Source organism: Pangasianodon hypophthalmus, chromosome 13 (assembly GCF_027358585.1).
Source record: "Pangasianodon hypophthalmus isolate fPanHyp1 chromosome 13, fPanHyp1.pri, whole genome shotgun sequence".
NCBI classification, from domain to species: domain Eukaryota; kingdom Metazoa; phylum Chordata; class Actinopteri; order Siluriformes; family Pangasiidae; genus Pangasianodon; species Pangasianodon hypophthalmus.
In genome coordinates, this window is record NC_069722.1 from 18,347,285 (window position 1) to 18,363,596 (window position 16,312).

The 16,312-nt window shown below is 37.7% G+C and overlaps 1 protein-coding gene across 5 annotated transcripts in view; it reads left to right on the forward strand.

Annotated features, from left to right (window-relative positions):
* LOC113528485 (protein kinase, cAMP-dependent, regulatory, type I, beta) overlaps positions 1-16,312 on the forward strand; it is a 153,976-nt gene that overhangs the window by 50,205 nt on the left and 87,459 nt on the right. For all 5 annotated transcript variants that reach the window (XM_053239092.1, XM_053239091.1, XM_053239090.1 and 2 more), the window contains one exon: positions 12,188-12,279. In XM_053239092.1, the coding sequence (XP_053095067.1) occupies positions 12,188-12,279 (92 nt within the window). The remainder of the gene's footprint in view (positions 1-12,187; positions 12,280-16,312) is intronic.

Sequence of the window (16,312 nt, forward strand, 5' to 3'; positions counted from 1 at the left end):
GGGTCTTTCAAGCCAGCCTCAATGCTCATCCACAAAATTTAGCCTTCTACTTATTATGTTGACTGCCAAATTGTAATTGCCCCAAACCCGGATGTAATTGTCCATGGGACCTCTAATGAATCCAAACCAAAATATAAATGTTTCCCTGCCTGTGGATTGCCCCAAAACCAAAAAATAAATAAGTACAAAATAAAGCAAAGTGACCAATAATAAAAATTTCAGTAACGATTTATGATGTGTGTGTATAACAATAGGCCAACATTGAAGAATTGTGTTGCAACACACTTGCAGTTTCTGCTTGAACTGCACTAAATTATTATTATCTTGGCTTGAAAGAGCCAAAATTTTGTTCTTCTTAATATTCTTCTTATTATTATAATTATTCTTCTTCTTATTATTCTCGCTGCAAATTTCATCTGTTTTCATGGGTCGCAATTTTTGACGTAGAGATTTGGCAGAATCGTAGATTCTATACAGGAATAATGTGCTTGTGCTTTTGGGAAGGATCTGACTTATGGTTGCTGCACAGTAACATTCTGAAGAGCATTTTTTTTCTCCCCATAGGAATACATAATCTTTTTAAACTGCTCTAATTCATTCAATTCTCAAGTTACAACCACCAAAATTCACTAACCCGTCAAATTACAGAGGGATTGCAGTCATCCTTCTATTTCTACACATCTTACTTTCTTCCCCCATTCACTTTAATGGGGAAAAGAAAGTGGGTGATGTCTTCACCACTCTAGATTTGAGAGTAAACTGTCTGAATTCACTGTTTCAACAAAACATTTTCCTCTCAAATTCTAAACAGTCCCATTCACTTCCATACAAAAAAAAAAAAAATTACTAAATGTTCAAATGTTTTTAAACAGCCATAAATCAAACAATTCCTGCTGAATCTACACATTTTTTGCTCCAAATTGATCAGGAAAGTTTCGTTACACAAACACTGTCATTAGGTAAATAATTTGGTGAATATTGTTTTGAGTGTTTGTTTATAGTGACAAAACTAAACTTTTTTCTAACAAATTTTCTAAGACACCTATTAATAGTACACAAACTGATTGTTTTCATTGTTAAGAGTTCTGCAATGTCACAGAGGACCAATCTCACACACACCCTTCTCCATCCACCCATAAAGGTTTATTCACAATCATAATCACTATGAAGACCTTCAGTATATTTTATGTATTTCTGTTTGCTTTACATTTTTCAACATTTTAATTAAATTTTGTTGTTGAAGAAAGGCCTCGCTTTGTGCCCCAAGTCCCCTGGGGCAGGCTTCAGGCTCCCCGCGACCCTGTGTAGGTTAAGCGGTACAGAAAATGGATGGATGGATGGATGTTGAAGAAAGTTTGTTATTGTTGATGAAAATCCTATTTTACTTATTAGCCTTTTTTGCCTTTCAACCTTTGTTATTTTTTTAACCTTCTAGCCTTTTAACTGGCCTTGTCAAGCCAACATGAAGTTACAATTATTCTATTTAAAAACAAGCAACAACCTAGCAACCACCTGGGACCCCATAAGAGCCACCTAGCAACACCCAAGCAACTAGCTGAATCTCCTTAGCAACTGACTAGCTACAACCTTGCTACCAACTGAGATCATACTGAAACGTAACAGAAATACCAGAGGAACCACCTGGGACCCCATAACAGTACCAAGCATCACCCTAGCAACCAGAGTTTACTTAGTAACCAACTAGCTACAACCTTGCTACCAACTGGGATCATATTGAAACCTCTGAGAAACACCACAGCAACCACCTTGGACCCCATAACAGCTACCTAGCAACCAGCTGAGTTTCTTTAGCATCCAACTAGCTGCAACCGTACAAACAACTATCATGTTGAAACCTCCTTAAAACATCACAGCAACCAACTGGGACGCCATAACAGCCAGCTAACAACACCCTAGCAACCAGCTGAGTTTATATAGCAACTGACTCACTACAACGTTGGAACCAACTGAGATCATATTGAAACCTCCTAGAAACACCATAGCAACCACCTGGGAACCCGTAACAGCAACACCTTAGCATCCAGGTGAGTTTCCTTAGCATCAAATAAGCTACAACCTTGCAACCAACTGGGATCATATTAAAACCTATTAGGAACACCATAGCAAACAACTGGAAGTCTGTAACAGCCACCTAGCAACACGCTAGCATCTAGCTGGGTTTCCTTAGCAACCAACAACCTTGTAACCAACTGGGATTATATTGACACCTCCTGCAGGCAACATAGCAACCACCTTGGAGCCCATAACAGTCACCTAGGAACACGCTAGCAACCAGCTGAGTTTCCTTAGCTTCCTTCTAGCTGCAACCCTGTAACCAACTGGGATCATAATGAAAGCTCCTAGAAACACCAGAGCAACCACCAGGGACTCCACAACAGTCACCTAGCAGCACCCTAGCAAGCGGCTTATTTTCCTTTGCAACCGACTAGCTACAACTTTACAACCAACTATAATGATATTTAAAACCTCCTAGAAACACCATAGCAACCTCATGGGACCCTGTAACAGCCACCTAGAGTTTTCTTAGCAACCAACTGGCTACAACCTTGCAACCAACTGGGATTATATTAAAACTTCTAAAAAGCACCATAACAACCACCTGGGACCTCAGAACAGCCACCTTGCAACAACCTAGCAACTTGCTGACCCAACTGGGGCAGTGGTAGCTCAGTGGTTAAGACAGTGGCCTACTGACTGGAAGGTTGTGAGTTCAAATCCCGCCATTGCATTCCAACCACTTAGCAACACTCTGCCAGCCAAAATAGTAATTGCCCAGCAGCATCTTAGCCACCAGTTGGGCTAGCCTAGCAACACACTAGTGACCAACTGGGTTAGTTATCAATACCTAGGAGCACCCTAGAAATACACTGTGTTTCCATACCAGCCACCTAGCAACCAACTTGTATATACTAGCAACATTTAACATAGCCTTTAAGCTTTACATGCTTAACTGTTCAGAGGAACCACAAGGCCACAAGGGGTGACTAACCCAGGGGGCCTCAAGAAGGATTTAAAGCAGGCTCCTCATGGAATGAGACCTTTTTCTTTCCCCACAGGAACACAAATTTCACCCTGTTCTCACCACATATCTCACATTCCACAGACTGTATCAGAACACTCCATATAGTCTAAAGTGGCAGTGACTGTGAAACTGATACAATAACAACTGCAATCGCCTATTTTCTTCGATGCTTTATTTTGTACTTATCATGTTTATAGCCATAAGGTTGCCATTATTTGTTTGATTATTTAGCATGCAGTATTATTGATCATTGTATTAACAACAGCCAATATACATCTTGTTTAGTATGTGTGTGTTTGTTGAATGATTTCCTTTATTTAAATTAAATAAATTGATAAATTGGTAATTTAGGTAGAATGTCATTATATTCATGTGTTAGTATTTGGGACTAAAGTTTGATCCACACTTCATGAAAAAGTGTGAAACCACACGACGGCAGAGACAATGGAGTGATTAAAGTCATACGTGGATAATATGGCTTACACCCCGCCCTAAGACGATGTTTGATTGGAGGAAACATTTTGGGGTGACACCAATGTATTCCAGCCTTCTGATTCCAGCCTTTGCACCGCCGTGAACCAACTCTTCACTCCTCAAGCGATCTTCTGTAACCCACCTACGAGACTCCTCACTCTATTCAGTATCCTGAGTGGTCTCCCGAGATGCCACTCAAAAGCCAACCAGACCGCTGGTGAATCCACATCGCCGGGAAACCCCACCAGACAATGACACAATGAGGGAATTCCCATCTAGAGCAACACAAACACAAGTACAGTACCTCCAGATTCTCGCTGAACTGATGCATTTAATACAGTGTTTAAAGCCCTTCTAAAGAACAACAAGAAGGTTAAATTGATAAGTTGATGGTTCTTTCATGGTCTGAGAAATAGCATACTGTGCTTGAATCTTGGGATTTCATTAATTCTCTTCAAAAGGTTCAAAACCCTTCTTCATTGACCTTTGTGTGCATGTGTGTGTGTTTATGTGTTAGATTAGTTTATGTAAATTAGAATAGTTTAATAAAGTCTCGTCTGATTTTAACAGCAAGTGTCTTGTGTCTCCATGCTTACAAGTTAATATCTTAAACTGCCGATCTTGTTATGTACTCTTAATACTGTGGTTTCACTATATTTAGGATATTGCTGGTGGCCACAGAGGTAGTAGCTTATGCAGAATTAATAAATACACTAATTTCAACTTATCACTGGACAAATAGTTGATTAGTTATTTGCAATATTAAGTTTGCAAAATTTCCCCTTCGGAACTGATCTGCTAGTTTCCACTGCATACTGTATATTTGGTGGACTATGCGGGCAGTTCAATCTAAATTGTAAAACCCTACAACATTTTAGTATTTTTAGCATTATACCTTTACATATTCGAAAATTTTTGCATTTTAACCTTTACACACTTAAAAACATTTTAAGACTTTAAAATCTAGTGACAACAAAGCACTGTAATATTCTTTTACTCTTTTAGCACGTTTAGCATGGCTCTTTCTAGCCAACATTCATGAACTTTTGCCTTTTAGTTATATTGGCTTGAAAGAGCGAACATTCTGTTCTTTGTTATTATTGTTATTATTATTATTATTATTATTATTAGGAGTACTAAGTGTGTATCAGAGAACAGTGTGTATTTGCCCACTAAGGCTGCATTGCTTATTATAGAGAATGTTATAGAGACGACAGTAGAGTCCATTTAGTTCATTAATTCATATTTGCCTGAAAATGAGGAATAAGGATGCTCTGGTTGAAGAAAATATTACAAAATGCCCACATTATCCATTAGTAAAACAAAAAATATGAGACTCTGTGTTCTAATGTTACCAAAATGAAAGGCCATTGTTTGGGAATAACTGCACACAAAAAAGTTTCTACATTTTTTTTAATATAAGTTTCTTTATTTTAGCTCAGCTTTTTTAACCATTTTTACTTCCTAGCCTAAATGTCTGACGAAAATGCTGACCGTTACTGAGGTCAATCCATGTTCTGTATCTGCCTCAAAATGTCAGTTTGACACCCATGGCATCACCAGTCCAGTTTCATAGTTAATTTAAATAGATTAAAATTTGTAACATCAACTGTGTTCTCCTACATGTGTTCTCCTTCAATTCATGCTTAAGTTATGCTCCGATACATATTGAGCATGCATTTGGTCATTTGAAGGGAAGATGGCACTGCTTGATGAAGAGAAATTACAGAAATTCCAAATTACTCAGTTATAAAAATAACACAATAACAAAATAAGAAGTACAAAACCTAAAAAAAAGAGGTAGCATTTTCTTTTGGGAGATACCATTTCTTTAAGTTTTATACAAACTGGTTAAGTCTTGTCTGACCCATAGTGCAAAATAGAAATTAAAAAGTGCAATTTGTATTCAGTATTAGGCATTCACCTGTTAATAACAATAAACATGTTAATAATAATTAAAAACAAGTTTCAAACATGTCGTTGCTCATTCTAATTTGAACTAGTGTAAAACTAAAATGTTTTTTTCTTTTACATTAAAACAGAACAGTGCAAGGAGACATATGTAACTACATATGTAAGAGAAAGGTTTTACAATCTCATTTTCTAAGCTAGGGATATTCATTGTCTTCTGGATCTAACCAATCTGCCTGAATGTGGTGGGGCACTGCTGATGGAGCAGGGAGCAGGGGTGCTCCAGGTGGGAATGCCAGCAGGTCACCTTGATGGCCTGGAAGAACTGGGGGCTGATAAAATTGGTAGTGAAGGCACTGCAGGTCTTAAGACTTGAAGGAACTGCATCATTATTTGATGGCTCTCCTGTCTTCTGCTTCCATTTGTTTAACCTCAGGTGTGCTTTGTCTAGCTCCAATCAAGCCTATTGAGTTCTGCCTCAATGGTTGCAGTTTCTCTGTCATGCTGTAACAGCTGATTTATGCCTTGCTTCATAGCCTCCATTATCTTTGTTTTCTTCCTTTGTGTTTTTGTCCTAAAAATAGAAAATAAATTCTGGATTTCGCACACCTTACAATATACACAATACATGCAAAGTACTCTTAAGTTTCACTACCAAGCCATTTTAATTCTTTTTGATCTTGTTACTATCATTACTATCTTTAGTTTTACTGTACAGTTTAACTGTATTGTTGCACAATAATAAATGCAACATACCTAGAGGGTCTGCATTTTTGGTAGAATTAGGTTGTAATAGCTGACTGATGCTACACCCTGGAGACTGGGTGAACTCTGGACTCTGAGCTGTTGTTTGCATTTGTTGATACCTCTCTGCTCATTGACGTCATCCACTGCCTCATGTGAGGAAGCTGAACTTGGAGTAGAATTCAGAAGTAGACAAAAAAATTATTTCTTTTTAATTTTATATATAGATAGATAGATAGATAGATATGCACAGTTGCAGTCGTAAGTTTACATACGCCTTGCAGAATCTGCAAAATGTAATAATTTTAAAATAGAAGAGGAATCCTAAAAATATTTAGTACTGCCCTGAATAAGCTATATTTCACATAACAGATGTTTACAATAATAACTGAATTTATACAAATGAACCAGTTCAAAAGTTTCCATACGCTTTATTCTTAATACTGTGTATTGTTACGTGGGTGATCAATGACTGTTTTAATGCTTTGTGATAGTTGTTCATGAGTCCCTTGTTTGTCCTGAGCAGATAAACTGCCCATTGTTCTTTAGAAAAATCCTCCAGGTCCTGCTATTTCTTTGCTTTTCCAGCATCTTCTGCATATTTGAAACCTTTCCAACTGTGGCTACATGATGTTGACATCCATCTTTTCACACTGAGGACAGTTGAGGGACTCATTCAATTCAATTCAATTTTATTTGTATAGCGCGTTTAACAATGGACATTGTCACAAAGCAGCTTTACAGAATAAATACATTCAGGATATAAATTATAAATGTAGGAATTTGTCCCTAATGAGCAAGCCAGAGGTGACAGTGGCAAGGAAAAAACTCCCTGAGACGATATGAGGAAGAAACCTTGAGAGGAACCAGACTCAGAAGGGAACGCATCCTCATCTGGGTGACAACGGATAGTGCAATTATAAATAAATTAATTCTATGACTGTGTAGTACATGGACAAATAGTGTAATTGTGTAACCAGGAAATTGATTACAGTTTTCACATGAAGTCGGTTTTGTTGAACCTATCCACTGTCCACTGATGTGACCTGAGTGCAAAGCCACCACAGCAATCGCAGTCCCAAGCCATCACAGTACAACTGCCCATATGAACCACAATCCAAAGCCATCTCCAGTCCCCAAGCGGCACCATCCCGAGCAATCCCAATGATCTTCAGGCCGTCCATGTGGGGCCACCCCAGCAGCAGCGAGCGATCTCCACCACATACACAACTCTTACAAAAGGTGCAAGCATTCACTGATGCTCAAGAAGGCAACACACTACATTAACCTCAGGGGGATGTAAAGTTTTGAACAGGAAGATTGGTGTAAATTTTTATTAGTTTGTTTAAAGATCTTATTTTTTCCTTTAGTACTGCACTTTAGAAGCTACATAAGATATTTACATGTTTCCCAGACAATAAGAATTTACAGCCTGTTCAAAATTTTACAAACCTCCCTGGTTCTTAATGTATCAAGCTGTCTTCTTGAGAATCAATGAACATTTGCACCTTTTGTAATAGTTGTGTATGAGTCCCTCAGTTGTCCTAAGTGTGAAAAGATGGATCTCAAAATTATATAGCCACTGTTGGAAAGGGGTCAAATTTGAAGAAGATGCTGGAAAACCAAATAATATGTAGTACCTGGAGGTTTTTCTTAAAAAGAGTAGGCAGTTCACTGCTCAGAACTGCTCAACTGCTCAGAACACTCATGAGCAACTAACACAAAACATAAAAACAGTCGATCATCCAGGTAACAACACACAGCATTAAGAATCAAGCATAAGTATACTTTTGAACCAGTTCATTTGTGTAAATTCAGTTATTATTTTTTGGACTATGTAAACATCTGCTATGTGAAATAGCTTATTCAGGGCATACTAAATAAAAAATGTATATAAATGTAGTTTTTATGATCCCTCTTTTTTTAAATTATTAACATTTTGCAGATTCTGCAAGGGGTAAGTAAACTTTTGACTTAAACTTTATATACACAGTCCAGTCCGTAAGTATTTGGACAGTGACACAATTTTCATAATTTTGCCTCTGTACACCACCATAATGGCTTTGAAATGAAGCAATCAATGTGGGATTGAAGTGTAGACTTTCAGCTTTAAATCAAGGGGTTTAACAAAAATATTGCGTTAACTGTTTAGGAATTACAGCCATTCTTCCATTTGCCTGTGAAAAGTTCTTCCATTTTCACAGGCTCAAAATTAATTAGACAAGCCAACAATTATAAATATAAGGATTATTTTTAATACTTTATTGACCGTAAACTCATCAATAAATGCTGAGTTTCCTCCCTTGAGATGCTTTGCCAGGCATTTACTGCAGCTGCTTTCAGTTGCTGCTTGTTCGTGGGTCTTCCTGCCTTCAGTTTTGTCTTCATTAAGTGAAAAGCATGCTCTATTGGGTTCAGGTCATCAGACATTTAAGAAGATTTAATTTCTTTGTCTTAAGAAGCTCGTGGGTTGCTCTTGCAGTATGTTTTGGTTCATTATCCATCTGTACTGTGAAGTGGTGTCCTATCAGTTTTGCATCATTTGACTGAATCTGAGAAGATATATAGCTCTATATGCTTCAGAATTCATCCTGCTACTTCTATCAGCAGTCGCATCATCAATAAACACCAGTGACCCAGTTTCATTGGCAGCTATACATGCCCATGCCATAACACTTACTCCACCATGTTTGACACGTGATGTTGTATGCTTTGGAACATGAGCCCTTCCTTTCCTTCTTCATACTCTTCTCTTCCCATCATTCTGGTACAAGTTAATCTTGGTTTCATCCAAATAATCTTGTTCCAGAATTGGGCAGGCTTTTTAGATGTTTTCTAGCAAAGTATAATCTGGTCTTTCTGTTCTTGACTGTTACCAGTGGTTTACATCTTGATGTAAACCCTCTGTATTTACATTCATGAAGGCGTCTCTTGAATGTAGACTTTGACAATGATACATGTACCACCTTCAGAATTCTGCAATCATCCATTTTAGTTGTCTTGCATGGTCTTCCAGGCCTTTTCAGCCTAATGGTGGCCTCCTTCACTTGCATCAACATCTCTTTGGACAGCATGTTGAGAGTTCCCATGAGCAGCGTCCAAGTGCAAGTTCAACGCTTGGAATCAACTCCAGATCTTTTATCTCCTTAATTTGTCATGCCACACCTGGCCATGAAACTGCTTATCAGTCAGATGTCACAGTTACTTTGAGCCTGTGAAAATGGAGGGACTATGTAAAACATGGCTGTAATTCTTAAATGGTTAATGCAATATTTTTGTTAAACCATTTGAATTAAAGCAGAAAGTCTACCCTTCAATCACATTTTGATTGCTTCATTTCGAATCCATTGTGGTGGTGTACAGAGGCAAAAATATGAAAATTGTGTCACTGTCCAAATACTTATAGACCTATGTATATATGTATATATACACACCATGCACTTTAATAGGAACACATGTACACCTGCTCATTTATGCAGTTATCCTATCAGCCAATCATGTGGCAGCAGCACAATGCATAAAATCATGCAGATACAGGTCAAGAGCTTCAGTTAATGTTCTCATTAAACATAAGAATGTGGAAAAATTGTGATCTCTGTGGCTTAACCACGGCATGGATGTTGGTGCCATGGTTAAGTTGAATTTTTCAGAAACTGCTGATCTGATTGTTCATGGTGAGATGCTTTTCTGCTCACCATGGTTATAAAGAGTGATTATATGAGTTACTATTTTTCCTGGCAGTTCGAACCAATCTCGCCATTTTCCTCAGACGTCTCTTATCAACAAGGAGTTTCCACCCACAGAACTGTCGCTCACTCAATGTTTTTGTTTTTTACAGCATTCTTTATAAACTCTAGAGACCGTTGTGTGTGAAAATTTGAGGAGATCAGCAATTTCTGAAATACTCAAACCAGCCCATCTGGCACCAACATCCATGCCATGGTTAAAGTCACAGAGATCACAGTTTTCTACATTCTGATGTTTGATGTGGACATTAACTGAAGTTCTTGACTTGTATCTATACGATTTTATGCACTATGCTGTTGCCACATGATTGGCTGATTGGATAACTGCATAAATGAGCAAGTTTTCCTATTAAAGTGGATGGTGTGTGTATATATACTAGGGCTGCCATTATCTGAGCTAGGTACATCTATATTATCTCTACAGGTCACAGTACAATTGAATTTACTGTTAATTATATCAGGTTAATTAAAGAAATAACTTTACATCTGTAAATAGTCTCCTGTTCTTTGTTCTCCTAAAAAGGAAGAAGACCATTTCAAAAACTCAATGTTAAAGTTTAACTGTATGGGACCACTGTGATCTTTCTGTACCTGACTTAAATACTATAAATTATTAAACGAAGCATTACAACAGCCTTTTCTTTTCTCTCTCTGTATCTCGTGCACGCATTTGCTGGCCATCTAGTTAAAAATGTAACAAGATTAGACTTAAAATACCATAGTTGCTTACCCAGGACAGAATCAGCTTCTTTGCAGAATGGGCAATGCTGAGTGTCAGATACCGTCTTCTTGTTGTGTTTCAAGCATTCACGTTACTTTCTCTTCAAGTAGTCAGTACGCTCTTTACACTTGATCCAGTCAAACGTGGTGCAGATTGAGGGACACAACTCACAAACTCTTGTCCAACCTAACTCCCATACTTTGTGATTATGAGTTGTATTTTCAAATTGTTGCTGTAACTTTATTGTGCCCCAAACTGAAATAAGCGCCAGCGCCTGTTCTCTACTCCAATATCTCTTTAACCACTTGGATGCCATGATGTGAACAGAGCATGATCATATGACGATATGCGATGCAGATCTCTGGGTTCGTAGAAAATACAACCCACTAGAAACTCACTCCTAGCAACACCCTAGCAACCAAGTTGACTATGCTAGCACCGTTTAATTTTTTTAATGCTTTAACGTATCCTTTTGCCTTTTAATCTCTACATGCCTCTCAACTGCTAACAGCAACCAAGTAGCCACACCCTAGCAACCAACTGGGTTAGCATAGCAGCATTTAAGTATATAACTTATAACTAGCTATAACCTGTTTTTGTTTCAACGTTTTTAACGTTTTAACCTTTCCACTTTGGCTGACACTTTTTTTTTTTAATGTGCTATATAAATAATGGTGACTTGACACATTTATCCATTAGACAGAGCCTCGTCTGCATAAAAATTAAATTAAATTAAATAAAAATTAAAATTATTGAAAAAGTTCTAATACAAAAAAAAAAATCTCAGCAATCAAAAACATTTTAGATTTCCAAACATTAGTTTTCCAGCACAAAATAAAATATTACAGAAAAATGTTTGTATGTCAGTAAAGAAAGCAGCATATTATGTAAGAGACCACTTTTCAGACAAAAACATAATGAAGGCTGCTGGGCTTTGCTGCAAAAATAAGAAGCAAGTACAACAGTCAAAGAACTGTGGCTGGGTCTGCAAGATGCTCAGTAAAACTTAGCAGCTAATTTTTTTATAAAACTGCACAAATTGTACCTGAATTTTTTTTTTTTTATCAAAGGGTTGTTACACCAAAAATTGACTTTGTTTCGTTGATTACTGTTTACTGATCTTTGTAGTATTTTTTAAATGTAGAAATATTTAATTTCATTATTTTTGAAATCATCTTTTTCATATGAAAGCATCTTTTACATACATAAAAGATAGATACACACATTATATATATATATATATATATATATATATATATATATATATATATATATATAATATATATATATATAATGTGTGTATCTATCTATCTAATGTGTGTAACATCTATAATGTTTGTGTGTGTGTCTGTGTGTATCTTTCTGCTCACCTATGCTATTATCAAATTGAATTGGTCTAGCTAATTTGTCGTGTTTTGGGGCTTCTAGATTACGGGGTGCTGGCTCACATTGTATATTGTTTTGAGCTTGCTGTTAAGGTATACATATGTTTCCTTGTTATTTTGGAAGAGGAAACAATAAAATTAAATATTGTTTCTATGTATCCAGGTAATCCCAAAGGACTACAAGACAATGACAGCCTTGGCTAAGGCCATTTCTAAGAATGTGCTGTTTGTCCATTTGGATGACAATGAGAGGAGGTAAGTGAAAGATGTTACAATGTTATATTGTTGTAAAAAATGTAATGTTTTGATGTGCTTTAAAAGTCTAAAATGCCCGGTATCCAATGACATTTGTAAGATGGTGTGCAATTGTGGGGATTGGGGAATGTTATAAATGTGAGGGTTTGTGTACCTTTTGGTCATTCTATTTTCATGTCAATAGCAGAAATTAAAAAAATGAAATATGATCAGTTACTTGATTGTGTTTTCAAAATCCAGCCAGGAGAATTTTTTTTTATTATTATCAGAAATTGTAGATACAATTACTATTATTATTATTATTAATACTATTATTATTACTATTATTATTATTATTATTATTATTATTATTATTATTATTATTATGCCCTATAACTGATTGTGCAGACCAAACCGTAAGTCCTAGCGATCTGAAACTTTGAGGGTCGATAGTACTTCATCGATCTACAAAGTCTCAAAGCCTCGCCCCAATTGGCCACATGGTGGTGATACGGTGAACAAATAAAAAAAATGGACAAAAATGGCCCTAACTTTTGAACTGTTTGTCACAGACTCAAGTGTCATATATCTCTAATTTCATTTCTGCCATGAAAAACTTTCCTCCATATTGAATTTTTCGCGAAACCTACTTTTGCGAACTAGTCCTAGGCCGTTCATCCATTTGGAACCAAACCAGTGCAGAAAGATTCCCTGAAGTCCCATTATTAATAATTATCAAAAAAATGTTGAACTTTTGATTTAAATTAGCGTCGGTATGCCTAAAAATCATGTCTGCCATCGGCCAATTAATTTTCAGCAGATATTAGACAAGGTTAACAAAGGCCGATCAGAATGAAACTAATCAGCCACTGGGGGACGCTATCAAGTTTTTCATGGCCATAATTGGTTTTATATACTGCAGTGTTTCACACAAACTCAAGTAGTTTATACCGTTGGATGGAGCTCCTCATTGCTCAACAACTTTGCCTCAAGAATCATTTGAGTCAGTCAAATTGTTCATTAAATATTTGCGATTACTTAAAAAACATACTTTAGTGAATTAGTCCTAGGTTTTTCACTCAACCAATATAAAACCAGTGCAGGACAATAGTTTGGACACCTTAGATCAATAATTATCAAAAAAAAGTTGAACTTTCAATTCATCGCCATGACAGTAATAAAAACGTGTGAAGAGTGAATGGCTACTTTTCCTGAAATGGCTATAACTCTTGAACAGAATAAGATATTTTCACCAAACTTGGCACACTGATGTATGGGCTCAATCTCAGGTCACATGAACAAAATGGCAGAGCTTGGCCACGCGGTGGTGCTATAACAGGACAAAACATGAAATTGGCACTAAATATGGAGCCATTGGTCTAATTGACTTGAAATCTTGCACGAACTGTCTTTGTCTAAGGTCCCATCAGTCTATGAGAACAGTTGTGAATCTTGAGAAACAAGGCCACCATCGGCCAATCAATGTTCAGCAGATATTAGACAAGGTTAATGAAGGCCGATCTTGGTGGGCCTGTTTGACTCCCTACCCCAGAGATCTCTGCAAATTTTGAAAAACACTGGCCACTGGGAGATGCTATCACGCTGTACATGTGTAGATTATTGTATATTATGCACACATGGTATTCATATCATATGTTAGAGCTCCTCATTCTGAACAGCTTTGCCTCCTTAACCACTGGTGTCAAACAAATTGTTCATTAAATATTTGAGATTATTTAAAAAACACTTTTGTGAACTAGTCCTAGTTTTTTTACTCAGTCACAAAAAACAGTGTAGTACAATTCTCTGGACTCTCTACATCAATAATTAATCCAAAAAAATATGTTGAACTTTTTTAGATAGTCATAACAGGGTTATTTACAAAAATGAGTGTGGATTAGTGTACCCAAAAGTCAATAAGTCCTAAAGGAAAACCTAACACTGCATGAAATTAAGTAAGCACCTGCAACATATGTGATTCTTAAGAAGCAGGCAAAATTTAATGGAGATCAGACAATAGATGGTGCTACAACAGTTTAAATGTTAAAAAATTCTATTTCTTTATAGTAAATTACAATATATTTCTTAAAATTATCTTGATTTTTCTCTGATTTAGGTGCTTATATGCTTGCACAATATTATGTAATCTTTTTATGCATGTCCTTAAATTTATATTTAAATCTGAAATCAAATTTTGGAAAAAGTTCTCTGTTTGGTTTTCTTATTCAAGGCTTTACTTTGCTTTCAGAAAATATAAAAATTATTGAAAGTAACAAATACATTATACGTCATTTATTTTTTCATATTCTGTTTTTTTTTGGTTTCATTAGCTTCAAGAGAAAGCATATAAAGAGAATGACCTCACAGGGTGAGGGAATGACCTCATAGGGTAAAGATCCTATAGTTGTCAGGAAAGGAGAGTGAACATGGATGCAATTGCAGTTCAAGTCAAAACACAGCTGTGGATCAGGTGATGAGCAAACAGCATGGCTTAATCAAAAACAAACTTGTGAAACTAGAATAACAACAATCACAGGCAAACGGCTTGGTAAATTCAGATGTAGAACACAAAATTAGCATTTACTTTGCAGAGATCCAGTGAGTGAAAGTCTCTTTTATAGTGTGTGTGTGTGTGTGTGTGTGTGTGTGTGTGTGTAAGATTCGAAACAGGTGTGCATGATTAGAAGTCAGGCGAGCGTGAATGTTCCGGTGGGGTTTTGTGCTGGGGATTGTAGTCCATGGCGGCCATGTAGTCCATGGCGCCAGTGTGTTCTGGGAAGTGGAGTTCATGGCAAGGCTGGACCTGACAGAGCCCCCCCAAAGTTCTCATTCCAGGAACATAGTTTTTATGAGGCCTCCCTCTTGGCCATGGGCCTGGTTGCTCAGGATGTTTGGAGTGGAATTCTTGACATAGGCTGGGGTCTAGGATGTTGTGTGCGGGGACCCAGCTCTGTTCCTCTGGGCCATATCCCTCCCACTCAATGAGGTGTTCCAGTCTTCCATTTCTGTGCCAGGAGTTGAGAATTGTTTTCATTAGGTAAGCAGGCTATCCATCAATGTTGAGTGGAATGGACAGGTTGGCAGATGGAAGGACATGGTGGCCAGCAGCCCGGGGGTTGACTTGTTTCAAACTGGAGATGTGGAAAGTGGGTGAGTCAAGGCAGATCAAGCTTGTAGGTGACGGGGTTTACTTGTTTGAGAATCTTGTATGGACCTATGTACCTGTGGTTCAGCTTTTACTGGGTTGCCTGAAGTCCTTGGTTGCTAACCAAACACGGTCTCCTGGCTTAAAACAAGGGTTCCATCTGTTCAAGTCTTGGTGTGCATACTCCCATATTTGCTCATGTTTACAGAATCAGTCATCCACTGCCATTGAGTCTGTGGAGTTAGCGTTCCAGGGGAACAGGGGAGGCTGGAACGCATGCTCGTACTGAAATGGCATTAGTTGGGTGGAGGAGTGTTGTAGTGAGTTCTGAGTGTACTTCACCCAGGGAAGGAACCGGGACCAGTCTCCTTGGTTCTCAGCATGATAGAATTCTCAGGAATAACCTGATCCCCTTGATTTGCCTGCTCCACATGGCCTTTGGGGTGATAGCAGCAAGTTAAGCTGACGGTTACACCTAACTTGTCCATAAAACTGGACCACATTCTAGAGGTGAATTTGGGGCGGTTCTGCAGATTCAACAGCTGTGGGCAGACTTGGCAAAGGGACTAGATGCAGGGACTTTGTCTCTGCAAACTGTCTGCAGTGACTAGGATAGTGGTGTAACCTCTGGATTCAGGCAGGTCAGTGATAAAATCAACTGGTTAGAGGTAAGAGCTTAAATGCTGGCAGGGTTCTGGGCCTGGATGCAGGAGGTGCATGCTGAAATGGCAACACGGTGTATGTCAGTATGTTGGTGTATGTTGGGCCAACAGTACTTGACTTGTAGAATTTGGTGGGCATGAACTTATGATTTGGAGTAAAAGAACAAGGAGTTTGATGCTAGGGCATGCAAGCAATGGCTTGGTTGATCTCCCAGTCCATGACACCCACAAAGCACGATGGTAGAAG